Source organism: Sphaerodactylus townsendi, linkage group LG01, assembly GCF_021028975.2.
Source record: "Sphaerodactylus townsendi isolate TG3544 linkage group LG01, MPM_Stown_v2.3, whole genome shotgun sequence".
Lineage (NCBI taxonomy): Eukaryota > Metazoa > Chordata > Lepidosauria > Squamata > Sphaerodactylidae > Sphaerodactylus > Sphaerodactylus townsendi.
In genome coordinates this window covers 6,369,055-6,396,580 of record NC_059425.1, presented here as the reverse complement: position 1 = coordinate 6,396,580, position 27,526 = coordinate 6,369,055, and the positions used below count along the sequence as shown (strand labels likewise).

General features: G+C 46.7%; 4 protein-coding genes and 1 long non-coding RNA gene across 10 annotated transcripts in view; 3 read left to right on the top strand and 2 right to left on the bottom strand.

Annotated features, from left to right (window-relative positions):
• LOC125440106 (zinc finger protein 420-like) overlaps window positions 1-27,526 on the bottom strand; it is a 313,705-nt gene that overhangs the window by 33,906 nt on the left and 252,273 nt on the right.
• Window positions 1-27,526, bottom strand: part of LOC125440145 (zinc finger protein 501-like) — a 215,548-nt gene that overhangs the window by 14,084 nt on the left and 173,938 nt on the right. The gene's annotated exons all lie outside the window — the stretch shown is intronic.
• LOC125440377 lies at window positions 9,791-12,069 on the top strand. Its single transcript, XR_007245682.1, has 2 exons — window positions 9,791-9,918; window positions 11,961-12,069. It is a non-coding gene; the product is annotated as an uncharacterized LOC125440377 (long non-coding RNA).
• Window positions 12,573-13,950, top strand: LOC125442257 (zinc finger protein 93-like). Its single transcript, XM_048513525.1, has 2 exons — window positions 12,573-13,101; window positions 13,290-13,950. Exons 1-2 carry the CDS (start codon window positions 12,573-12,575, stop codon window positions 13,706-13,708), a joined length of 948 nt encoding a protein of 315 aa, XP_048369482.1. The 3' UTR covers window positions 13,709-13,950.
• Window positions 19,732-27,526, top strand: part of LOC125440133 (zinc finger protein 420-like) — a 161,854-nt gene continuing 154,059 nt past the window's right edge. For all 4 annotated transcript variants that reach the window (XM_048509768.1, XM_048509738.1, XM_048509730.1 and 1 more), the window contains exons 1-2: window positions 19,732-19,883; window positions 22,217-22,302. In XM_048509768.1, coding sequence (XP_048365725.1) covers window positions 19,865-19,883; window positions 22,217-22,302 — 105 coding nt within the window. In that variant the 5' untranslated portion in view covers window positions 19,732-19,864. The remainder of the gene's footprint in view (window positions 19,884-22,216; window positions 22,303-27,526) is intronic.

The following is a 27,526-nucleotide window of genomic DNA, read 5'->3' as shown; positions in this document are numbered from 1 at the left end:
GTTGGGTTGCCAACTGTGCTTTGGAACTACCTGGAGACGTGAGGGCGGAACCTGAACATAAGAACATAAGAACATAAGAACATAAGAACAAGCCAGCTGGATCAGACCAGAGTCCATCTAGTCCAGCTCTCTGCTACTCGCAGTGGCCCACCAGGTGCCTTTGGGAGTTCACATGTAGGATGTGAAAGCAATGGCCTTCTGCGGCTGTTGCTCCCCAGCACCTGGACTGTTAAGGCATTTGCAATCTCAGATCAAAGAGGATCAAGATTGGTAGCCATAAATTGACTTCTCCTCCATAAATCTGTCCAAGCCCCTTTTAAAGCTATCCAGGTTAGTGGCCATCACCACCTCCTGTGGCAGCATATTCCAAACACCAATCACACGTTGCGTGAAGAAGTGTTTCCTTTTATTAGTTCTAATTCTTCCCCCCAGAATTTTCAATGAATGCCCCCTGGTTCTAGTATTGTGAGAAAGAGAGAAAAATTTCTCTCTGTCCACATTTTCTACCCCATGCATAATTTTATAGACTTCAATCATATCCCCCCTCAGACGTCTCCTCTCCAAACTAAAGAGTCCCAAACGCTGCAGCCTTTCCTCATAAGGAAGGTGCTCCAGTCCCTCAATCATCCTCGTTGCCCTTCTCTGCACTTTTTCTATCTCTTCAATATCCTTTTTGAGATGTGGTGACCAGAACTGAACACAGTACTCCAAGTGTGGTCGCACCACGGCTTTATATAAGGGCATGACAATCTTTGCAGTTTTATTATCAATTCCTTTCCTGATTATCCCCAGCATAGAGTTTGCCTTTTTCACAGCTGCCATACATTGAGTTGACATTCCCATGGAACTATCAATTAAGACACCCAAATCCCTTTCCTGGTCTGTGACTGATAGCACTGACCCCTGTAGCGTGTATGTGAAGTTTGGATTTTTTGCCCCTATGTGCATCACTTTGCATTTTGCTACATTGAACTGCATTTGCCATTTCTTAGCCCACTCACCTAATTTATCAAGGTCCGCTTGGAGCTCCTCGCAATCCTTTGTGGTTCTCCCCACCCTACATAATTTGGTATCATCTGCAAACTTGGCCACCACGCTACCCACCCCTACTTCCAGGTCATTTATGAATAGGTTAAAGAGCACTGGTCCCAATATGGATCCTTGGGGGACACCACTCCCCACATCTCTCCATTGTGAGAATTTCCCATTTACACCCACTCTTTGCTTCCTGTTTCTCAACCAGTTTTTAATCCATAGGAGGACTTCCCCTCTTATTCCTTCATTGCTGAGTTTTCTCAATAGTCTCTGGTGAGGAACTTTGTCAAAAGCCTTTTGGAAATCCAAGTAGACAATGTCCACTGGTTCCCCCTTATCCACATGCCTATTTACATCCTCAAAGAACTCTAGTAAGTTTGTAAGACAGGATTTGCCTCTGCAAAAGCCATGCTGACTCTTTCTCAGCAGGTTTTGCTTTTGTACATGTTTTATAATTTTATCTTTAATGACAGATTCTACTAATTTACCAGGAACAGATGTCAAACTGACTGGCCTGTAATTTCCCGGGTCCCCCCTAGATCCTTTCTTAAAGATTGGTGTGACATTGGCCATCTTCCAGTCTTCAGGGATGGAGCCTGATTTCAAGGATAAGTTGCATATTAAAGTGAGAAGATCAGCAATTTCATGCTTGAGCTCTTTAAGAACTCTTGGGTGAATGCAATCTGGGCCAGGGGATTTGGTAGCATTTAGTTTATCAATGGCTGCCAGAACTTCTTCCTTGTCTACCACTATCTTCGTTAGTTCCTCGGATTCGCCTCCTAAGAAGCTTGGTTCAGGTGCAGGAATTTTCCTCACCTCCTCTTGGGTGAAGACAGATGCAAAGAATTCATTCAGCTTCTCTGCAATCTCCCTGTCATCTTTTAGCACACCCTTTGTTCCTTTGTCATCTAACGGGCCTACCGCTTCCCTTGCTGGCTTCCTGCTTTTGATGTACTTGAAGAACTGTTTGTTGCTGGTTTTGATGTTCACAGCCATGCGTTCCTCATAATCCTTTTTTGCCTCCCTTACAGCTAACTTGCTTCTCTTTTGCCACCATTTGTGTTCTCTCTGGTATTCTTTATCAGTTAAGTTGGACTTCCATTTTCTAAAAGACATCTTTTTTCCCCTAATAATTTCCTCAACGTCCCTTGTTAACCATGGTGGCTTTCTTTTGGACTGGGCGCTGCCTTTCCTAACCTGTGGAACACATTCCAGTTGAGCTTTTAAGACTGTGTTTTTAAATAACCTCCAAGCATCTTGGACATTTTTGACTCTCTTGATTTTCCCTTTCAGCTTCCTGCGCACTGTCCCCCTCATCTTTGAGAAATTTCCCTTTCTGAAGGCGAATGTAACTACATTAGTAGTTGTCACTTGTTCGCATGCAGAGATACTGAATCTGACAGCATTGTGGTCGCTGTTCCCTATCGGCTCAACAACACTGACTTCCCGCACCAGGTCCTGGGTCCCACTTAGAATTAGATCTAGGATCACCTCTCCCCTGGTTGGTTCCACAACCATCTGTTCTAAGCCACAGTCATTTAGCATATCCAGGAATGTTCTCTCCTTACTATGACCTGAACATGCATTTTTCCAGTTTATGTGGGGATAGTTAAAATCACCCACTACCACAACATTTTTGCTTTTGTTGGCCTCTCTTAATTTCTTTTTCCATCTCAGAATCCTCTTGTGCACTTTGGTCAGGGGGACGAGAATATATTCCTAATGTTAAACTATGCTTCACCCCTGGTATTGATATCCACAGTGCTTCTGTAGAGGAATCAGCTCCCCCTGCATTGTCTATTTTATGTGACACTATGCTCTCTTTGATGTAGAGGGCCACCCCACCCCCAATACGCCCTGTCCTATCCTTCCTGTAGAGCCTGTAACCTGGGATAACAGCATCCCACTGGTTCTCCTCATTCCACCATGTCTCTGTGATGCCCACTATATCAATGTCCTCCTTCAAAACTCTGTACTCCAGCTCCCCCATTTTAGGTCGAATGCTTCTACTATTAGCACAGAGACACTTGTATACTCTGTCTCTGTCCCTAACCTGGGATTTATGTGTTTTGCCCTCTAGCCTTTTGTAGACACTATCACTTATCACATTGGTATGCTCCTCGCTTGTATGTGGTTGATTTAGAAAAACCTCCCTCTCTGTCTGCATCCCCATGGACTCTGTATTCCGAACCGAAGTCACCTCAGCTCCTGTCGGCTTTCCCCCAAGGATCAGTTTAAAAGCTGTTCTGCCACCTTTTTAATGTTGAGCGCCAGCAGCCTGGTTCCTCTTTGGTTAAGATGAAGCCCGTCCCTTTTGTACAGGCCTGCCTTATTCCAAAAGGTTCCCCAGTTCCTGACAAAGCTGAAACCCTCCGCCTTACACCACCTTCTCATCCACGCATTGAGACCCTGTATCTCCGCTTGCCTAGCTCTCCCTGCGCGTGGAACAGGTAGCATTTCTGAGAATGCCACCTTGGGGGTCCTGGATTTTAACCTGTTTCCTAGCAGCCTAAATTTAGCTTCCAGAACCTCCCGGCTACATTTCCCAATGTCATTGGTACCAATGTGGACCACAACCGCTGACTCCACCCCAGCACTGTCTAACAGCCTATCTAGACGAAGCGTGACATCCGCAACCTTCGCACCAGGCAGGCAAGTCACCATGGAGAAAAAGAGATAACCCCTGTTAAAATACACTGTTTTAAAAGCTGTGGCTTTGAGAAAAGCCCTCAAAAATGAACACCAGAACACCAGAGCTCACTCTGCTCTTCCTGGACAGTCTTCTTCTCCACTGTTACTCCTCTCTGCTGGTTCCAGAGACTGAACTGATTAGCCAGTTACTTGTTAAAGGTCATGTACCTAAGAGATGTGTAACTTTATGAATGGAACTTATTGCATTGCAATTCAATATGATAATTTTTCAGCCAAAGATACTGAACGCAAAGTTGAATGAAATCAGTTATCATGCAAATATAAACTATATATAAATGAGTAATATTCTTCAGCCATGGCACCTCGGGTTATTATAAAATGCATATGTAAAGGCTCAATGTTATTTATTTACTTATTTTAATATTAGGAAAATTTAATTATCCTGTTGTTTTAATTAGTAATTCTCCAGAGCCTGAGGAGTGGATATATCCTTTTAGCAAATAGAACTAAATCGGGAAGTGCCAGATATTTCCTGGCGTTGGATCTTAAATATAGTCAAATGGTATCTGTTTTACAAATTTGTCTTTGAATTGAATGGCTAAACCCTTTTAATCCATTTTATATTTTTACAAATGAACTGTCAAGTTGGAAAGCAAAATCCATAGATGTAACATATGATTTTAAATTTAATAATTTAATAATAGGGTATAACCACTGTCTCATACCTAATGCCAATAAAGGTGATTGTGATTGTAATGCACCATCTGACACGCCCCAGATCGGCGCATGGGATGGGCTCCCCGAATAAGAAAAGTGGGGCAGGGGAGGGGGAAGGCAGGGATTCGGGGCAGCTGCAGCGATTGGGAGGTGGGGTTGTGGACGACAAGGGGGAAGGATGAAAAGGAAAGGGAAGCGAGGCCTCGGGGTGGGTCGTGAGGAGGAGACTGAAGTGGAGGAAGGAAGGAGTCTGAGACCAAGAAGGAGAGCGAAGGAGAGGGTGGCAGGGCATTGGAGCGGTGGAGAACAGGAGAGGCTCAGATACTCCTGGGAGACTGGCGAGGAGGGCTTCCCCCTGCTTTAGGGACAGGAAGATGTACCCTCCTCCACCCTGAGGCTGCAGAAGTTGATCGAGCTCAAATGCTCCCAGGCTATCGGGGGCGAGGACAGGCAGGCCATCGCCCAGGTGGGGCGAGACTCAAGCTCAGAACGGGCTCTGGGGACGTGGCCTGTAAGTGGCGCTCGCCCGCCCCCCACCCCCGTTTGCCTAAACTGCCAGGGTGGAGTCCCTGGTGGTGAAATCAGCGGGGTGGCGAGGGACCCGAGCTGGTAAAGAGCCCCGAAGCAACCCCATTGGGAGACCCCGCAGGTCTCACCGTGGAAGGGAGTGTGGATTTCGCTCAGTTCAGTAAATAAATATGGGCCTGACGATGGTTCTAAAAGGACTTAGCCCCGGCCATGCCAATATTCAGAATGCTTAGGGCCGCTTGGGCTGCTGGTGCCCAGGCTGGGGTCCTCAGGCCCATCCCCCCTACTCGTCTTCTCGCTCAGCTGTCTTGCCCATTGTAGAGAAATTGAACTTTGGCTAAGACACTTCCTGGCACAGAACAGACCCCCTTTTGTTGTTCAGACGTCCTTTCTGTAGCTCTTCTCATGAGAAGCTGTTTTGCTGACATTTCACGTGTGGTTTAATTGGGGTGTCTGGAGCCGTCCCCTTCAAGATTACTCCAACCCCTTATCTTTTGCCACAGCTGCAACTCATTATCTTAAAACCAACTTCTTTTTTCCTAGTCAAAGCCCCAGTTGAGTTATCCAGGAGTGGGGGCCAGAGTCCTCTTTTTCCGGACTCTTCTTTGGTTTCTGCGATTTCATTGGCTAGTTCTAAATTGGAGAAGTAATTGCTTCAGGCCATACATTAGCTCAGACCAGTGGTCACTTTTGACTCTGTTACCGCTTGAATCTTTCATGCTGTCACCCAGCCTTGCCTGTAAAGTTTTGTTTCTGGAACTTTGCTCATGGATTTGAGAACTGTTTGTTACGAACTATCTTTTAGTAAGTACGCTTGACTCTTTTGTTTTCTGTTGGACGCCGTTTAAATTCCTGTACCTTTTCCTCTGTGTTGCCACAGGACTGCTTATTAAAAACGTTTGTTAAAAAAAAATAACATTATAAAAATCCAGTTTTGTGCCCGAGTAAATGGCTCAGTGAACCCCCCCCCCCCATCAGACCTGCACGATTGGGCAGGGATGGTTCCTCTTTCCTGGTTCCAGGGCTTCATGGCAGGATCGGGGCCTCCTTTGCCCTTGGTTGGTCTCTGGTGTGCTGTCAGATTTCAAGACTGCCCAGGGTGACCTCCCTCCCCTTGCCTAGACTGGCAGGAGCGAAGAAGCCCAAGCAGGAACTATGAAACAAAACTGTGCCATGAATTTCCCATGTCAGTTCCCATGAGGTGACATGATAGCCACGCTTAAATATTTGAAGAGACGTCATATCTATTAGCGCAGACCGGGCTACAACAGTATTGAGCCAAACATAGAAATATTTTTATTTTAAGAAAGGCAGGGGTCAGTTCGGAGCTGGGAAGAATGAACCCACTTGAGCAAGCAAAGAGACAACATTCTTATACCCTTTCAAGAGCATACATGACAGTCAATAATTGATATGTCTCAGGGCAATCATGTGCGCCTTTGAGTTCCATCAAGGACTCCTCTAGAGACATCCTGGCACCGTAGAAGAAGAAGAAGAGTTTGGATTTATATCCCCCTTTTCTCTCCTGCAGGAGACTCAAAGGGGCTTACAAACTCCTTTTCCTTCCCCCCTCACAACAAACACCCTGTGAGGTGGGTGGGGCTGAGAGAGCTCCGAAGAACTGTGAGTAGCCCAAGGTCACCCAGCTGGCGTGTGTGGGAGTGCACAAGCTAATCTAGTTCACCAGATAAGCCTCCACAACTCAAGCGGCAGAGCGGGGAATCAAACCCAGTTCCTGCAGGTTAGAGTGCACCTAACCACTACGCCACTGCTGCTCCCTGCTTAATGGTTTGATTGTTGTACAACCTCCCTCCCATCCTGGGTCATCCTTATCACTTACCCTGTTTCCCCGAAAATAAGACATCCCCTGAAAATAAGACGTAGTAGAGGTTTTGCTGAAGTGCTAAATATAAAGCATCCCCCGGAAGTAAGACGTAGCAAAGTTTTTGTTTGGAAGCATGCCCGACGAACAGAACAGAGAAAAATAACACATCCCCTGAAAATGAGACATAGCGCATCCTTGGGAGCAAAAATTAATATAAGACACTGTCTTATTTTCGGGGAAACACGGTATCTCAGAATTTTTCTCCTATGTCTGCTTGTAATAACAAAATATGTTTTTCTGGCTTTGCTCCTCTGGTGCCCATCCAGTTATCAATAGAGGCATTCCTGGAAACGAAACTGACTATTCCCACTTTGAGCATTTGCAGCTGTTGCTTATAGTTTGGAATGTAGCTCTTCGTTATTTTGATTTACAGGGGGCCGAAATGGTCTCTCTACAACTAGGTGTCATGGCCTTCATCCTGTGTCTGGTTGACACTTGAAATTCCTTTAACCTGATTTATCCAGTTTAAACTCTAGGCCATGATTTAGGGAAACTTTATACTGCCCCGGTAAGATGGCAGCTATGTTTAAAAGAATTATAAAACAACCAAATCATATCAAATGTTACTTATAAAAACGTATAAACTGCATTTTAACAAGATCTTATTCCAGGAGGAGGAGGAGGAGGAGTTTGGATTTATATCCCCCCTTTCTCTCCTGCAGGAGACTCAAAGGGGCTGACAATCTCCTTGTCCTTCCCCCCTCACAACAAACACCCTGTGAGGTAGGTGGGGCTGAGAGAGCTCCGAGAAGCTGTGACTAGCCCAAGGTCACCCAGCTGGCGTGTGTGGGAGTGCACAGGCTAATCTGAATTCCCCAGATAAGCCTCCACAGCTCAGGTGGCAGAGCTGGGAATCAAACCTGGTTCCTCCAGATTAGATACACGAGCTCTTAACCTCCTACGCCACTGCTGGCTCCCTGGGATGGAAAGCGGCTGCTTGACTGTGGAACAACGCCACCCTGGAAGCTGCGGTGGAGTTTCCTTTGGACGTTTTTTTTTAAAAGAGGCTGGATGGCCATCTATCGGGAGTGCTTTAATTGTGAGTTCCTGCATTGCAGCGGGGTGGACTGAATGGCCCAAACCTATACAATGTGTCCAGGGATCGAGCTGCCTCCCAGTACCTGGCAGCCCCCTCCTCATCATAAATACTCACCCATAAATACTTACTCACCCATAATACTCACTCACCCATAATACTCACCCATAATACTTACTCACCCATAAATACTTAATCACCCAGGAACCTGCAGCACGGCCCCTCCCAACTGGCAGCCCCGCCCCTGGACTTTCCCCAAGGAGCAGGGCCCTCCAGGAAACCAGCAGTAAGAAGGAATAGCAGAGAAATGGCAGGAGAGCCTCAGCAGCAAGAGCAAGCCTCAGGAGTTCCAGGGAACAGGGTGGAGGCAGCAGAGCCCTAGCCAAGCTGCAATCAGCACAGCCCCAGCCAGGCTGCAGTCATGGATTAGGGCTGGGAAGTCTGAAGGCCACTAGGAGGGTGGAGCAGGGAGCTCCCGGGTGGGATGGAATATCCTGAGAGGGATAAAAGGGAAGAAGGGCAAGAGGGGTTGGTTGGTGTGGTGTAAAGGTTCAAGCTTGCAGGAGCAAGCATTAGCTCAAGTGACAGAAGTAGCTATTCTTATGAGGAGACACCACCATCATGTCCTGGTTTTGTTTCAGGAAAGAGTTAGCCAAGCTCCTCTGCGAGGTGTTAGGGTTCATGAGGGGGCCCTCACACAATTCTTATACAGTCAACAAGTAAAAGGGATTTTAAGAATTAAGATTTTTAAAAGATGACGCATTGCCAGGTATTTTGCAGGTAAATAGATCTATATATTCCTGTATCCAAACTTCGCTCTACTTGGATATTGGGTAACCTATAAAATGACCTTCATTCCTCAGATTAAAAGCGTGGCAATCGAGAGCTCCTAGATCTCAAATGGAGTCTTGTGCAAAGCTCCACTCACTTGAGTGTATTCCTCGTGACACAACTTGGCAGCTCCATATGTAAACTATCACCCGGACCGGCAGAAATGTGTTGTCCGGAAGATCTCAGAAATCTCCACTTCTCCAGACACCTGCCCCAAGCAGAACTCCCTGAGGGATTATTTTTTAGCCTTTAAAACCATAAGGAGCAGCAGTAAAGTAGGAGGTTAAGAGCTTCTGGAGTAGCCAACTATCTTAATCTTGGAGGGAACCGGGTTTGATTCCCCACTCTTCCACCAGAGCTGTGGAGGCTTATCTGGGGGATTCAGATTATTAGCCTGTGCACTCCCACACACGCCAGCTGGGTGACCTTTTGGGCTAGTCACAGCTTCCTCAAGGCCTCTCTCAGCTCCCACCCACCCTCACAGGGCAGGTGTTTATTGCTTGAGGGGAAGGGGCAAGGAGAGTTATCCAGCCCCTTTGAGTCTCCTGCAGGAGAGAAAGGGGGGATATAAATCCAAACTCTTCTTCTTCTAATGGCTGCAGGGACATATTGGCTGCTTTTTGAATAGAACAATCCCAGAAGTGCACTTGTATTCATTCTAGCAACTTCAATTCCTGACTCCTGCATGTTTAAAATGTGCTACTTGGTTAGTTTTCCCTCCTTTGACAGTTTAGTTCAGACTTTGTCCCCAGAGCAAGACCTTTTTGAAAAGACTATTTTACATTTTTTTTTACAATTTGCAGATAGTCCCTCCTGATCAAAGGGATTAATAAATGAATTTAATGCTTTATGAAGACCCAATTCTGGTCTAGATAATAGCCCTGCATCATTTGCATTCAGCAAAACTGGGGTTTCATAACCAGCTTGAAGTGCTAATTTTCAGAGATAAGGGATCCCATTTCGCAGAAGCAGTGCTTGATGGACTGCTGGACACTACAGAACTGTAATTATGACCCTTATTCCAAAAGGCCCTGCTTTGTGCTTTTCCGCGCCCGGATCAGCTTTACAGTGATGTAAAGAAATGTTTCCTCCTTCTCCTCCTTGCAGGGTGGGGTGTCCTTTGAAGAGGTGGCCGTGCATTTCACCAAGGAGGAATGGGCCCTGCTGCAGCCCGCCCAAAGGGCGCTGTACAAGGAAGTCATGATGGAGAACTTCTGGAATGTGTCTTCTCTCGGTGAGGATCCATTTCGCCTGAGATGATCCCAATAGCAGATCTCTGCTACCAGTCAGGGGTTTTAAAAGCTTCTCATTTGCTAATACAGCTCCCCCTCTCTCTTCTCTATTCTGAAGGAACGACTTTACTTTCAGTAAACAGATATTTTTAGCAGGATTTCTGCACACTGCCTAGGACAATCTGAACCCACTAAGGTTTATGAGTAGGATTTTCTTCCTTCTGTCTCCCTACAGAATAAAATCCACTCCCTTCTCTGTGAAGGGCCACAGTCCTTGATGAGCCTTTCCTGCTTATTCTTCCTTAGTAGATTTCCCTCAGAAATAAAAACAACAACCGGTGTGCTTTAGCATACCACTGCTGTCTTACTGGGAACTCAGAACACTCTTGTGTGCCTGAACTTGTCCCCTCTCAAAAAAATAAGCTTTGCACCAAAACGGGGCAATTCCCTAATGCAGCCATTCCTTAGCTCACCCTGCTGCAGAACTCCCTCTCAGTTCTCACAGCATTGACTAAAAACTGGCTCTTTAAGCTGCCAGCCAATCATAAGCAGCTGTGGTTAACTCCTGGTGTGCTGGAGCTTTGTTCTGTTACAATGCAGAAAACCCTGGAATCCATTGCAGTTTCCATCTCTGTTTGACAGAGAGCTGCCACAGAACTGCTAGAGCCGGATGGATGATTCTTGGCTCTGCACTGTCCCTCATCCTATTCCTAATACTTGCCTATTGTGTATTTCTGGATGGGCTGTCGACCTCACTTGGGACTGAGGAATTTATTTGCACTCAGGAGGGTTATAATTTTAGTAATGGTTGTTTTTCCCCCTGATTACAAGGTCCTCTGATTGCTAAGCCCAAACTCATATCCCAGCTTGAGGAGGAAGAAGACGTGTTTCTTGGGATCTTTGATGAAGAGGAGGAACTGGCAGGTAGCTACTATATGTCCCTCGGGACTGTATTTTGCCACCCTCTTGCGCAGCTCTGTCATATGTAGAGAGACTACCCAACATGACAGCAATATCTGTCTCCTATAAAAGCGCTCCATCATACTCTGAGGAGGCAATCCTTGCCTCTCGAAGCACCTTTTTTTCACAAGCCTTGGCCGGGATTCATCTCCAGTTGTCTCCTGGCAGCATCATAGAGGCGTGAAACTGGTTTACTAAACAAAGCAACGTGCAGAAGCGGTGTGAGCAATGGGTGTGTTGCATAGCAGGAGTCCTGACAGTTGGGGGAGGGGGACAGAAGAATCCCCTGTCAAGCAGAAGGGGGAACCTGGCTGCGCTGAAACTAGTAGGATACAGCACAGACTCTGTGGGAACGTATGGACTTTGAGAGAGGCTGCTGTCTGGACTTTTCTGAGATTATAAGGAAGTGATGGTGATGTTATTTCCCAGATTGGTCTGAATGTAACCGTGACCCTCTAATTTCCCCCTTCCATTTCTGTAATTATTTTCCATTCCTGATTTCTTCTCAGGTTTAAGTGAAATAAAAAAAGAAAATGGGAGAGATATTGGAGTTAGAGTTTTTGGGTGACCCCTACTCCTTCATTGAATTGAAAGGTTGGGGAGAGGATGTGAATTAAACAACTTCTGGGGTGCTTTTTTGAGGATTGGAGGGCAGGTTGTTCATGTTCCAGCCAGGGTGATATTTGTGAGTCAAACACCACAGAGGGAAAATTTCTATTGCCTTTCTCATAGAGCCCCAATTCAGTCATCCCTCACTGATCTGGGAAAAGGAAGCAATGAACCAATCAGAGACCTTCATCGTTGCCTAATAACAAAGTCACAGACCTGTGGCTACATTTTGGGGCTGGTGTTTTGATTTAAAGTTTAGGTCAGTGAAGGATCTCTCTGCCAGTAACTGTCCTATTCTCCATACGGTGTGGTATTTTGTAGGACAAGATTGTCCTCCAGGACTCTTGAAATGCTTTTCAGACACCTGGCCTTTGAATTTTTGCATGATGTACAGCAGTTAATTTAGTTTAGTCTGTAAAACTGAAACTCTCCTCTTTTTCAGTGTTCATGCTGCAGTTCTTTTCTCTTTCCACAGGGGAAGTGTGTGATCCAGCAAATGAAATGAACGAGCACTGTGTGAATGAAAAAGGAGTGACATATTCAGATGGGGCGGAAAGCATTGAATATTCTGGTGCCCTGAAAAAGAAAGAAGGAAAAGAGCCAATTGAAGAGAGTATGAGTTCTGGTTCTCTCCAGGGAGGTGTTTCTCATGAAATGGCACTATTTGATAAAATTCATAAAAAATACAATTGCCACAAGGAAGTGATTGAGCATTTGGAGGACTGGAAGGGAAAGGCCTTCTGTAGCAAATCAGATGAACAAAATGTTGGATTGCAGTGAGCAGTACCCAGCAGAACGAAAATCCTTAAAATCTGAGAATGTGCTGGCATGCAGGATTTAGAGGGAGAAGGAAACAAAAGATAACTTCTCATGGTGGTATTCACACACAGGAGAACAACTATAAATGCTTGGACAGTGGAAAAAGTTTCAAGAACAGTGGAAGCCTTATTTCCCCTCAAATTTCCCACCCAGGGCCAGGGAAACCATTACAAGAATGCCCTGGAGTGTGGAGTAGCCTTCAAGCCAGAGTGCCAGCCTCACTTCCCATCAAAGGAACGTCCTGCACCGGGGAGAAACCAGCTACAAAATGCTCCCTCTGAGATGTGGAAGGAGAGGCTTCTTGGGTCCCGGGACTGGACACCTTACTTCCCATCAAAGAATTCACACAGGGGAGAAGCCATACAAGTGCCTTGAGTGTGGAAAAGGCTTCAGTCAGAGTGTAAACCTTACTTCCCATCAAAGAATTCATACAGGTCAAAAACCATATAAATGCCTGGTGTGTGGAAAAGATTTCCGTCAGAGTGACCAGCTTACTTCCCATCAAAGAATTCACACAGGGGAGAAACCATACAAATGCCTGTTGTGTGGAAAAGATTTCAGTCATAGCACAGGACTTTCTTCACATCAGAGAATTCACACAGGGGAGAAACCATACAAATGCCTCCAGTGTGGACAAGGCTTCAGTAAGAGTGGAATCCTTATTTCCCATCAAAGAATTCACACAGGAGAGAAACCATATAAATGCCTGGAATGTGGAAAAGACTTCCGTCAGAGAGTACACCTTACTTCCCATCAACTAATTCACACAGGGGAGAAGCCATACGAATGCGTGGAGTGTAGAAAACAGTTCAATACAAATTGGCAACTTACTTCCCATCAAAGAATCCACACCGGGGAGAAACCACCATCCACAAAATACCCCTTCGAAAGTGTGGACAATACCGCTTCAATGGAAGAGTGGACACCCCTTTACTTCCCATCAAAAAAAATCTCATGCCACAGGCGAGGAAACCAGCCATGGAAGATGGCCTGGTGTGTGGAAAAGACTTCAGTCGTAGCGCAAGTCTTACTTTACATCAGAGAATTCACACAGGAGAGAAACCATACAAATGCCTGGAATGTGGAAAAAGATTCTATGAAAGTGGAAAGCTTACTTCCCATCAAAGAATTCACACAGGAGATAAACCATACAAATGCCTAGAATGTGGGAAAAGCTTCGGTCAGAGTGGAAGCCTTATTACCCACCAAAGAATTCACTCAGGAGAGAAACCATACAAATGCCTGGTCTGTGGAAAAGACTTTGTTCAGATTGGAAACCTTACCACCCACCGAAGAATACACACAGGAGAGAAGCCGTACAAATGCATGGAGTGTGGAAAAGCCTTTGGTCACAGCAGAAGTCTTACTGCACATCGGAGGATTCACACAGGGGAGAAACCATAGAAATGCCTCTAGTGAGGAAAAGCCTTCAGTAAGAGTGAAAGCCTTATATCCTATCAAAGAATTCACATAGGGCAGAAACCATAAAAATGCCTGGTATGTGGAAAAAACCTCAGGCCGTTTCCGCACGGAGGCGGAAGCAGCTTGGTTGGTGTACTTGACGCCGACGATGCTGGGACCGTTCGCATGAACGGTCCCAGAAAGAGCCGGGATGACGGTGCCGCAGAGCGCTGTCGCCCGGCCGATCTGGCATGTCCCCGGGCCTCCGGCACGTCGCTGAGGCCTGAGGACATGCCCCCCAGCCCTGCGCGCCTGCTCCTGTGTTGCAGGGCAGGGTGAAGTGTCACCCCAGAGCCTCAGCGTACGTCACCGAGAGGCCCCGCTGGGACAAGGTAAGTGCAGGGAGGGAGTGGGGGGGGGGGAGGCGCCTTGAAGCCACTGCCATTCGCACGGCAGCGGCTTCAAGCCGGCATTCCCACAAAAGTGCACTTCCCAGCGCACTCGGGAAACGCTGGCTTCGCGCCGGTCGGGCGGTGCGAGGGCGGCGTGGCTGCGATGCAGCTGCACCCCCTGTGCGAATGGCAGCCTGGGGACGGCGTTTTTGCCGTCCCCAGGCCGCCATATTCCGCCCGTGTGGAAACGGCCTCAGAGAGGACATCTTACTCCCTATCAAAGTGTTCACTCGGGGAGAAAAAATATAAATTCTTGGTGTGTGGAAAAAGGTTCAATTCTAGTGTGTGCCCCCAAAATCCTGACCCAGGTTGAGAGGTGGCCAGTAAATTGTACCTCTGCAGGCACCTTGTGAGGTAGGTGGGACTGAAAGCGTACCAAGAGAACTAGGTAAAGGTCACCCAGCAGGAGTGGAGAGTCAACCCCAGTTCTCCAGATTAGAGACCACACTGGCTTAATGGCAAAAATGGCTGCTTTGAATGGTACAGTATAAGGGATTATATCTCATGGAGGTTTCTCCCCTCCCCGACTCCTGCTGTTCTCAGGTGCCATGCCTAAATGTCCAGGAATTTTCCACCTCACAGTTAGGAACCCTCATCCCCACAGATTCATTCTGCTATGGTGGTGAAGAACAGCGAACCATAATCTGGAGAACTGAGTTTGATTCCCCACTCCTCCTATGAGCAGCAGACTCTTTTCTGGTGGACTAAGTTTGTTTCCCCGTTCCTACTGAGTGACCCTGGGCAGTCACAGAAAGGCGGGGTATAAATACTTTTTAATAAAGAAATAATAGCGGATTCCATTTGTACACAAATCCATGTTCCAAGAACCTGCAGGCTAGATTAATGTAACATGCTCTACATGGGGCTGCCCTTGGAGACGATCTGGAAGCTGCAACTGGTACACAACGCTGCAGCCCGTTTGTTCTCACATGGTATCAGGTCCAATTCAAGACACTGGTTCTTACCATTCAAGCTCTTCATGGGCCCACATACAGGAGAGGAGTGGCTTCCTCTGCAGATTCCCACCTGGTACTCGTGTTCTTCCCAGCATGGTCTGTTCTCAGTTCCCAGCTTGCCCAAGATGTGTTCTGCCACAGTCTGGACTCAATCCTTTTTGTTGGTCTGCAACGGCCTCCTGGAAGAGGCTGGGGGGCTCCTGCCCTCCTGGCTTCTCAGTGAGGCAAAAAAACAGATGTGTTCCAAAAAAAGAGTTGTGGGCAGTCTGAGCCCAGGCAGGGGGCAACACCCACTGGTGGGAAGCATGAGGTCTTTTAAGACTGTTTTTAATGTGATTTTATCCCTGGTTTTTAATGGTTGTTTTATGAAACCATTTTATATTGCTGTTGATTAAACGAATTGGCTGCCTGAACGTGTGGAGAACTTTGACCTCTTGAGTATGTTTTCTCCCCCTGCCCTCCATTTGGACGGACAACCCAGAAAAGATGTCGCAAATGAATATCAGGGGTGGGAGGCAAAGGCCGATGCAGGGGTAGAGGCAGATGCCACAAGACTCGGCCCTCCATAGAAATCCTGCCCTACCTTTGTAGCTGTTAGCAGCCGTTTCTCATTCTCCTCCAAGCAAAAGAAAGAATTGTCTTCTTCCTTTCATAGCCAGAATCAGCTGGGCATTGTGGGTTTTCTGGGTTGTGTGGCCAAGGCCCGGTAGTTTTTGCTCCGCATGTGGGTGAAACAGTTGCAAAGACTGCCAGACCGCAACCTAGAAAACCCGAAACAACCAAAGAAAGAAAAGTTCCTCCAGTGCCAAATTCTGCTCTGCTCTCCAGTGTCTTTCTTGCTCATTGTGATTCTACACAGGGTTCCCCCACTCATCCAGGCCTACTTTTTAGATCTCACTTTACTCAATTCTTATAAACTGTTTCTCTCCCTCGATAGGTAGGGCTCTAGAATGGAAACAGTAAATTTTCGCACAACAGCTAGATAAGCAAATTAAAAGTATACAATAAAATATAAAGATTTCAATCTACAATTCCCACAGTATGGGGAACCCTTGCCTGTTTACCGCTTAGGGTAGGGTTAATAACAAATATAACATATCAATTAAGAGCATAGAAGCTGTAAAAAGAATGCAAAAAAAGATCCATAAAGGCATTTTTTAGCAGGAAAGGAGAGGGGCCAGCTAAGGATGGACTACTCGTTGCTTTTAATCCCTCCCCTCCGTGGGCCTGGTGGAACCACTCCATCTTTTCCTGACCTTGGCCAGGGCCGGGTTGCGTTACTCTCCGCCTACTGAAAGATGATCAGGTCTGAATTATCTCCTCATTCTCCACAGAAGGTTTATTGAAAGGAGGGACTTGGCCAAAGGTGAGAAAGGGGGCCTCAAAGGGGCATAGGGTTCCCAACCTCCAGGGGGTGACTGGAGATCTCACAGTATCACAGCTGTTCTCCAGACAACAGCGATCAGCTCACTGGGAGGAAATGACCCCTTTGAAAGGTGGATCTAGGGCAGGGGTCTGCTGCGTGCGGCTCTTTCGTCGTCATCCTGCGGCTCTGCGTGGCTTGGGACCTCAATAGCCCACGAAAGGGTGAAGCAACATAAAACGGGAGGAGGGAATAAAAGGCAGAACTTCAGGAAATAAAAGGCAGGCCAGAACCTTCAGGAGGAGGCAGCTTGGTAGGCGTAGGAGGTTAAGGGCTCGTGTGTCTAATCTGGAGGGGCAGACCCGAGGTTTTGATTCCCAGCTCTGCCGCCTGAGCTGTGGAGGCTCATCTGGGGAATTCAGATTAGCCTGTATGCACTCCTGGGTACACACGGGCCAGCTATGGGTGCCCTTTGGGCTAGTCCCACAGCTTCCCGGAGCTCCTCTCGAAGCCCCACCCTACCCCTCCTACAGGGTGCTCTTGTTGTTGAGGGGAAGGGGCCAAGGAGAGATTGTTAAGCCTTGGAAGTCTCCCCTGCAGGAGATTGAAAGGGGGGATATAAATCCAAACTCGTCGAAATGCTGCAAGATTCGTTTGCCAGGGCTTTTGGTAGGCGATGAACAGCAGACATAATGTAGGTGGGGGCCTCTGGGGTTCATTGTTTTGTTTTGGTCTTAACTTGTTAATTTTTTTTTTTACCCTGCAATTGTGTCAGCCTTGAGACGCCAAGAAGGAAAGGGAAAGGGCATGAATATTTAATAATAGCTATGACATATTCCCATTCATTTCATTCCATTCATTCATTCATTCATATCTGCATTGTTTACATTTCATAGCTTAGCGCCCTCTTAATCCCCCGAAGGGCTCTAGGCCAGGGGTCTGCAACCCGCGGCTCTCATGATGGGAATTGTAGTTCATTAACATCTGGAGAGCATATGTGGATAGAATGTGCAGAAGTAAAAAAAAAATTTGGACAATTGTATTGTTATATATCGAGAAACCCGGTAGAGAGCATAAATATGGATTTAAGCTAATGTGATTTAATGTGAAATTTCCATGGGTGTAATGGAAGACAGAAAGGGTGGACAAACAATATAGTTATATGTATAAAATAATGATTCAAAGCAGCCCATACATGCAACAGCCTTGGGCTGGTAAGAAGAAAGAAAAAATGGACACTTCAAGAGATGGATTAGAATATATCCTGGGAAATCAAGAGTGACACTTGATATTTTACTACGAAGTATACCTAACCAAAAAATAAGACAGTAGGCAAGATAAACAGCATGAGATTTTGAAATGATATATGGATAATATCGTGGACTGGATGAAAGAAGCTCGTGTCAACGAAGAAATATGGGAGAAGAGGCTACAGAGAACGAACTTACTGCTGTTTGGGTGACAAAACTACGAAAAAGAAGCAATGGGGGAGGGAGAAAAGGGGGGGGAAGTATTGTTTGAAATTGTATGAAGAAGAAAATTACTATAAACTGTAACATCTTCAAATTGTGATACAGATTCAAAAAGATTAAATAAAAAAAAAATCTGGAGAGCCGATGGAGGTTGCAGGACCCCCTTCGCTTCGAGGCCCGCAAGTTTACAGAGAATATCAATTCAATCCAATAACAACAGTTAAAATACAGTTAAAACTCCATTAAAACTCAAGCAGCACATCAAATCCTAAAACAGCCAGCTGAGACCCATTGTACTGGCGCCAGAACCTAAGGCTGGGAGGTGAACGACGTCCAAGATGGCCAAGAAAGATGCCGTATCAGGATGGTAACAAATGGCGGGGGGCTCATATTGGGGCAGCCAAGTCGCAGCTGGCCTCTCCAAAGGCCCGGTGGAACAGCTCATAAACCATGAAGCTACCCGGCTCCTGTGTGCCTCCGGGTGTCGCACAACAGCCCAGCCAGGAAGGCACGAGAAGCAAGTGAACCACTCCTCCTGCATTCTCTCTGCCTGCAAGAGAGAAAAAAGAGCTTGAAAGTGAAGAAACAAGCACATTTCAAAAAAACTCGGTAGAATAAATAGCAGAAAATGCAGGACCTTCTGCCTTTGAGCCTCGGCTGACCCTGGAGGAAGAAGAGGAGGAGGAGGAGACTCCCAGCCATTCCACTAAACATTAAACTCCCAGTCATCTGTTTAGCGGGGAGATGATTCCGCTTGTGGTCATCTCGGGGCGTTTCATTTGGACACATTAAACTCTGCAGCAATTTGGGGTGCAACAGCTGCCCTCTCACCTGCCCCGAACCTCTGCAACAGGGAAAGCTAATATTAGATATTATATTAGATAATATATATAACATATATTATATATAATATTGTATATATGAATATGTATATATGTGTGTGTATGTATGTGTATATATATGTGTGTGTGTGTATATGTGTATATATGTATGTATATGTATGTATATGTATGTATATATGTATGTATGTGTATGCGTATATATATATAAGATATTATATATAATAATTGTGATGGAATAGTACTGTAAAACTAGCAAAATCACACATGACTGTGAAAAGCATCTTTGCCTTTTGATTTCCTGGAGGGAGGGCAGGAAACTATGCAGAGGTGCTAGGATGAAACTTCAAAGGCCTAAGTTACCTCGTGGCCTGAACAGAGTTTTCCTGAGAAGGGGGAAACAAAGGTTTTGGAATTCCATCTTGAGACGTGGTCAGAGAAACATCTCTGGGCCATGGGTTCCCGGAATGGGGACAAAGAACCAAAAGGGACCCGTAAACCAGCTAAGCAATCCCTTAACCGCAATGTTTTATTTCTTTTATTTCTGTTTTTCAATAACAATCGTTGAGACCTCAGCTGGTTGGAGTTATTGGAGAAAAGAACCCAGGTTTTAATGAAACAAGCGTGGCTCTCCCAGGCTTGCTTTCATGATAATAATATATATGTGGCAGAGCGTGGGAAACGATTCACACAATTCACACACACACACACCCATGCACAGAGAGTGAAATCATTGTCGGTCTACCAGGGCCCCCCGATCCTTCCCCCCAGGGGTGTGCAACCTGCGGCTCTCCAGATGTTCGTGGACTACAAATCCCATCAGCCCCTGCCAGCATGGGATTTGTAGTCCCACATGAACTATCCTAAGAGGCTCCCTAGGTTGGGTTCCATTCTCTGCCTGGTCCCCACCTCCCTCCCGCCCCACCCAGCGGTGCTTAGGAAGAGAGGCGGGGAAGAGAGGCGCGCTCCTAGAGAAGCCACGGAGAAAGGGGCGCCGGTGGGTGCGGGGGGGGGGGGGGGAAGCCGCTTCCAGCCCCTCCCGTACGCAGCCGTGGATCCTCCCGGGATGCCGACTGAATGGCCGGGCGGGACGCCGGTGAGCTTGGGTGCGGGGGGGGGGGGAGATGCTTGGTCGGGGGGACAGAATGTGGGTGGGTGGGCGGGTGGGGGGGTTGCTGAGCCCGAGAGGTGGGACCAGGTGGGGGGGGGAGGATCAAGTGGGGAAGGGGGGCTGTGGGGCGCTGGACCCCCGAAATAAGGAGACCCCCCCCTTCCTTCTCCCCACCAGCCCCTGGTCAGGCTCTGCCGCCCCTCCCCCTCTTGGGGGCCGAGTTCAGGTTCGTGGAGGGGGGCGCAGAGCCTGCAGCGGCCATTCAGTAAAAGGGCCCCCCTTCCCCCCCCCCGGGAATCCCAGCCTGGGGGGCGGGGGAGGAACGAGCGAGGGGCCAGGCAGAGCTTCAGGGTCGCCCCCCAGGCAAGGCGGGCGAGGAGGCGTCTCTGGCGCCCAGAGCAGGGAGGAAAAGGGGGCGGGGGGGGGGTCCGGCGCCCTCCCTCAAGATCCAGGGCAGGAACGGGGGGGGGGGGGCAGCTGACCTCCCAGCAGATTTTCACCCGACCTGGACCCCCACCCTGCCCTCGTGCGCTTCTGTCTTTGGAGAACCACAGCAGGGGCTGAAGACCCCTCTGCACAGGTGTCTCCAAGTGGGGCTGCTTCTGGGGAGGGGCTTGGGTGCCTTTTCTCCTCCCCTTCCCCACCTGGTTGCGGAGCATCCGGGCCCCTCCTCTGATCTCTTGCCTTTCCTGCCAAGCTGGAGGCTGCCACTGAGCCTCTTCTGGGGGCTGCCATTTTAACACACACACCCCCACTCCTGCCAAGGCAGCTCCCATTTTTCCTTCCTCTTCTCCAGGAAAGTGTTTTGGGGGTGGGGGGGGGGCGGCTTCCTCCTTTAAAAAAAAACAAAACCGGACAGTTCTTATGTCTAAAGTAGATATTTATTATTACGGCCTTTTGGCCAGCCAATAGTTTAAAATCAGAGTACATGTGAATACATAGCACTCCACTTATACAAAAATATAATATAAATTAAAATCCATTATAAAATCTATTAATAAATAACATTAGCTTCAGGCATTATTACAGTCCTCATCACACAGTGCGGCTCTTTGTTTTAATAAGGAACTACGCTTGTTGTGTACCAGTATGCAAAATTTAGCTACCTTCTGTGAGGTGGCAGAAACACGATCTTCTAATAATATTCTTACAGTTCTTAATAATATTCTTACAGTTCTTATGTCGTTGTAACCATGGGCCTGTAAGTTTATAGCAAGGAACAATATTCAGTTGCTGGTTTTATAAACCAAGCTAATAAAAAGCCCTGGTGGCGTATAGATAGGTGGGGTGGGGTGGGGTGGCAACTCTGGATCACAAAAACGTGGGGGAAACTCCCGTGTGGAAGCTCCATTGCCTCTGGATCGTGTCCGCAAAGCAGCCCCAAAGGGAGACCCCCCTCCCGTTTTGGTCTCATTTTCCTTCGTTCTTGTCAGTTTCCTGTTTTTTTGGGGGGGGGGCTCTTTTTCTGCTCTGCTGCATGTTCTTGGGGAGGATCTCTTTCTTCCAGGCCTTGCAGATGATCGAATGCAGTCGCTGGATCTCTTTGAGATCATCTGGGCTAAGACTCACACCGGTCCATGTCCTCTGGCATGTGCTTTACTTGGCCATGGAGGGAGTTACTCCTACAGAGGCTGACGCTAATTGGAGTGGAGTGGACGGGAAAAAACACCCTTCAGAGGCCTTTCTGATCCTGGCTTTTTTTTCTTCCACCTGTAGTTTCCCCAAAGGGACGCTCTCCCCTGAGGACTGCATGGACGGAGGAGGAATGCATTTCCCCCTCTGTGCTAAAATTCCCCCCTGCCACAGAAATGCACTCCATGGCCGGGTCCCAGGCAGGGAGGAGCAGGGAGGAACTGTTTCCTTTGGATGGGTTGAGATTTTCTGTGTGCGGGGAGATAGGTACTCCTAGCTGGCATCTGGCACCTGCAACTTTACGTCAAGCAGTCAGTCACATTCCCTCAGGATGCTACGTGCCCAAAACCACCATAGCCCCCTAAATGTGTGGGGCAGGCTAGGGAGTCTTGGCATCCCTCTGTGGAGCGAGGGTGTGGGGTGGCTTCAGGCAGGGTCAGGAACTCTTTGCCCCAGAGTGGATGTGTGCAGAGGTTGGAAGGAGGGTGTACGAATGTGGGACCACCCCCAAATAGAATGACTCAGTGGGAGAAAGGTGATTGGCGCCTTCCTCGATCAAAGGTGGTCCCTTTCAGTTGGGCCCTGAAGCCACTATGGAGAGAGGGTCAGTCAAGGATCTGGCACAGGAAACACATTTGTAGTGCAAAAAAGGAACCCCCCACCCCTTTTATTTCTCCCCCTCCCAGGCAAGAGTGAAAAGACATACTTGATGCCTTCTCCACCATCTCCCGCGCTTGGCAAAAGGAAGGAAGCCGCCATGCAGCCAGCTCAGGTAAAGGGGGGGGGGGGGTTTACTGCTCAGACCTGCACGAGAGGGCAGGGATGGTTCCTTCTGTTCCAGGGCTCGGAGGATCGGGCTCCTTGCCCTTGGGTCTAGTGCTCCCAGATTTCAAGACTGCCCTTTGAATGCTTTTTAAAAAGAGGTTGGATGGCCACGTCATAAATGCTCACCCATGGACCTACAGCACACCCCCGCTGGCAGCCTCACCTCTGGACTTTCCCCAACACACTCATAATGAAAAGGACCAGGTATTCCTTTGACTCACCTAAGGTCAGTAGAAAATGGACTACTTTTTAGAAAGCAAGCAAGATGTTTGCTAGCTGGACCGGTTAATAAACCTTCATTGACACGGAAGATACTTACAGTCATATAATTTGGCTTATAAATTAAATAAGCAAATCCATTGTTCCTTCTAACAGGAGCAGCTTTAAATATCCATTCAGGCCTCAGATCCAGCTCTCTCTTTGACTTTCCTGCCAACAGATCAGCTTTCCACTGATGCAAGGAAATGTTTCCTCCTTCTCACTCGCTATGCAGGGCGGAATGTCAATCTTTGAAAGAGGGTGGCTGCGTGCATATCCTTACTCAAGGGATCTGAAGCATCGGGCTCCTCATGGCTGTGCCCCCCCCCCAAAGGGCTTTCTGTACCAAAAGGAAGTCATGCTGGAGAACTTTTGGAATGTGTCTTCTCTGGGTGAGGATCCTTTTCTCCTGGGCTGATCCCAAGAGCAGATCGCTGCTGCTGCCCTCCATGATCCTTCCTCTGATTTGGATTGCCTTTTGGGGGTTACCTGGTAGAGAGGGAGCCGCTGCCTGGCTGTCCTGTGTTGAACCACCTCAGAGGACATCAGAAGAGGTGCCAGGGTGTTAGCCACTGTGGGTAGCTCCTGGTGTGCTGGAGCTTTGCTCTGTTACAGTGCAGCAAACCCTGGAATCCATCACAGTTTCCATCTCAGTTTGACAGGGAGCCGCCACAGAACTGCTAAATGGACAATTCTTGGCGCTGAACTGTCCCTCCTCCCATTTCTAATACTTACCTCCTATTGTGTATTTCCGGATGGGCTGTCAACCTCACTTGGGACTGAGGAATTTATTTGTACTCACGAGGGTTATAATTTTGGTGGTGGTTGTTTTTTCCCCTGATTACAAGGTCCTCTGATTGCTAAGCCTGAGCTCATATCCCGGCTTGAAGAGGAAGAAGAGGTGTTTCTTGGGATCTTTGATGAAGAGGAGGAACTGGCAGGTAGCAACTATACGTCTCTCGGGACTGTACTTCTGTCTATGAGTGGGTGGATTTCTTTGAGGATTATTGTCACTGACCTTTTCTTCCTTAGAGATTGAATGAGATGTGAATGTGGAAATGGTGAGTGTACATCTAGAACCTATGAAAACAACCTGCTTCCTTGTACCAAGTCTGATCACTTATTTCCTGTCCACCCTGATTGGCAGTGACTCTTTGGCAGGGCTATTTCCCAGGGACCTGAAACCCCTTTAAACAGAGATGCAGCCACTGAACCTGTGATCCTAGTGCATGGAAAGCATGTATTTTATCTCAGAGACGGCCCAGAGCAATTCCAGAGAGTTCTCAAATGAGTGCATTTTGCCTTATTCACCCCTCGATTCACAACAGAGTTGTCAGTGATTCTGAGTAGACTGACACAACAGGACAGCACAGCCCTATAAAACCCCACATCTTGCAGAGGCAATCCTTGTGTTCTCAGTACCATTCAAGCCTTGGCCAGGATTCATCTCCAGTTGTCTGTTGTCAGAATCATAGAGGCATGAAGCTGGTTTACTAAACAAAGCAACGTGCAGAAGTTGGTGTGCAGTGGGTGGGTTCCATAACAGAAGTCCAGAGTGGTGGGGGAGGGGGACAGAAGAATCACCTGTCAAGTAGAAGGGGGAACCTGGCCGCGCTGAAACTAGTAGGATATAGCACAGACTCTGGGGGGAATATATGCACTTCAAGAGAGGCTGCAGTCTGGACTTTTCTGAGATTATAAGGAAGGGATGGTGGTGTTATTTCCAAGATTGGTGTGTATGTAACTGAGACCCTCTAATTTTCCCGTTCCGTTTCTGTAATTATTTTCCATTCCTGCTTTCTCTTCAGGTTTAACTGAAATAAAAAGAGAGAGAGAGATAGTGGGAGATAGATAGGTAGTGGAGTTAGAGCATTTGGGAGAGCCCTGCTCCTTCCCTGTACTGAACGCTTGGGGAAAGGATGTGGCTTAAAACAACTTCTGGGGTGCTTTTTTGAGAATAGGAGGGCAGGTTATTCGTGTTTCAACCAGGGGGACATTTATGAGTCAAACACCACAGAGAGAAAATTTCCAATGCCTTCATCGCAGAGGCCCTGTTCAATCATCCCTCACTGACCTGGGAAGAGGACGCAATGAACCAATCAGAGATCTTCATCACTGCCTAACATTTTTGGGGTGGTGTTTTGATTTGCAGTTTAGGTCAGTGAAGGATCTCTCTACCAGTAAATGTCCTGATGAAATTCTGTTCTCCATTTAATTAACACAAACTAAAAATCAATCCATACTGGGTGATATTTTGTCGGACCAGATTGCCCTCCTTGACTCTGGAAATGATTTTCAGGCATCTGGCCTTTGAATTCTTGCGTGATGTACAGCAGTTAATTTAGTTCAGTCTGTAACACTCAAACTATGTTCTTTTTCATAGTGTTCATGCCACAATCCTTTCTTCTTTCTACACGGGAAGTGTGGGATCCAGCAAAAGACATTAAAGAGCTCTGTGTGAATGAAAAAGGAGTGACATATTCAAATGGAAAAAACAGCACTGAATATTCAAGTGCCCTCAAAAAGAAAAAAGGAAAACAGTCAACTAAAGAGAGAAGTAATACTGGTCCTTTCCAAGGTGAAAATTTGCATAAAACTGCACTAAAAGTGCACTATACCTTCAAGCACAGTGCCAGCCTCACTTCCCACCAAAGACTTCACAAAGGGGAGAAACTGTATACATGCCTGGAGTGTAGAAAAGATTTCAGTGAGAGTGGACAGTATATTTCTCATCAAAGTATTCACACAGGAGAGAAGCCATATAAATGTCGAGAGTGTGGCAAACACTTCAGTCAGAGTGGAAACCTTACTTCCCGTCGAAATGTTCACACAAGAGACAAACCATACAAATGCCTCAAGTGTGGAAAAGACTTCAGTAAGAGTGGAAGCCTTATTTCCCATCAAAGAATTCACACAGGGCAGAAACCATATAAATGCCTGGAGTGTGGAAAAGACTTCAGTCAGAAAGTGAATCTTACTTGCCATCAAAGAATTCACACAGGGGAGAAACCATACAAATGCCTGACATGTGAAAAAGTCTTCAGTCACAGCACAGGACTTACTTCACATCAGAGAATTCACACAGGGGAGAAACCATACAAATGCCTCCAGTGTGGAAAAGACTTCAGTAAGAGTGGAATCCTTACTTCCCATCAAAGAATTCACACAGGAGAGAAACCATACAAATGCCTGGAATGTGGAAAAGACTTCCGTCAGAGAATACATCTTACTTCCCATCAAAGAATTCACACAGGGGAGAAAACATATAAATGCTTGGAATGTGGAAAAGGGTTCAATATGAGAGGACACCTTACTTCCCATCAGAGAATTCACACAGGGGAGAAACCATACAAATGCCTCGAGTGTGGAAAAGACTTCAGTAAGAGTGGAAGCCTTATTTCCCATCAAAGAATTCACACAGGAGAGAAACCATATAAATGCCTAGTGTGCGGAAAAGACTTCCGTCAGAGAGTACATCTTACTTGCCATCAAAGAATTCACACAGGGGAGAAACCATACAAATGCCTGGAGTGTGGAAAAGGCTTCAGTAAGAGTGGACACCTTATTTCCCATCAAATAATTCATAACAGGGTAGAAACTCTATAAATGCAATTAGTGTGGAAAAGACTTCAGTCAGAGATCAAATCTTACTTTCCATCAAAGAATTCACACAAGGGAAAACCATACAAATGCTTGGAGTGTGGAAAACCCTTCCATCACAGCAAAAGTCTTAGTTCACAGCAGAGAATTCACACAGAGAAACCATACAAATGCCTCTAGTGTGGAAAAGGCTTCAGTCACACTGGAAACATTACTTTCCATCAAAGAACTCATAATAGGACAGAAACCAGGACAGGATCTGATAGTAGGAAAGCAAGTGGAGTATGCATACCTGTTGGAGTATCCAGGGTGGGGGAAAGAATCATTGTCTGTTAATAAGTAAAGGGTGCAATTAGCAAGCTAGATTTACATGTGTTGAGTAGGACAGCCCGGAAACCACACAGCACCCCAGTGATTCCAGCCGTGAAAGCCTTCGACAATACATAAAACTATGATAAATTTAAGAAAATTTGGAAACCATATATAGGCTATATTAAAACATAATTCTATATTAGACAAGTGAAATCCTGATTACTAATAATTTTAGATAACAACAGAGATATACATTTCCTCTTGTTACACAATGTATTTTTTTTTCTTGTTTAGAAAGTGGGAAAGAATCAGGAAATTATGACAAAATAGATGAGATAATGTATTGTGTTTATTTCCCTGTAGGAGAAATGTTAAGAAATTTAATAGTTAAATGCCAAAAAGAAAATATTGGAAACATATATAGAAAGAATATGTATAAATTGATGATGTGGGCATTTTGGGGTGTATTTTTTTTTGCTATTTTGATGTAACCTGTTGTAATGCTATAAAAGTAAGAACACACTGTCATTTTAGCTAGGCTCCTCTGATACTATTTGCCCCAGTTGGCTGAATAAAATTCAAATTGATTTTATTCTGAATCCGCTTGAGCTTTCTTGAGCTTCTTTTACTTTATTGGTTAACCCGTGTTAACAGCAGCAGCAGGCCATTGCTTTCACCTCCTGCCTGTGAGCTCCCAAAGGCCCCTGGTGGGCCACTGCGAGTAGCAGAGGGCTGGACTGGATGGACTCTGGTCTGATCCAGCAGGCTCCTTCTTATGTCCTAATGGTCATTTTACTTACCTCCAAAAGGGAGCCAGGTGTAAGCATTCTCCTCACACAGCTTGTAGGAGGTAAAATTCCACAGGGCTTCCTGTCGTCCTCTAAGTGGCAGCCTTCCAAATGCTTCGAGAGAGCAGCCTCGTCTCCAGAGAGGCCCTGATCATCCTCCTTGCTCTCAGAAGCAATGGAGCTGGAAGGTAGCTCAACCCCCTGCACAAGGCA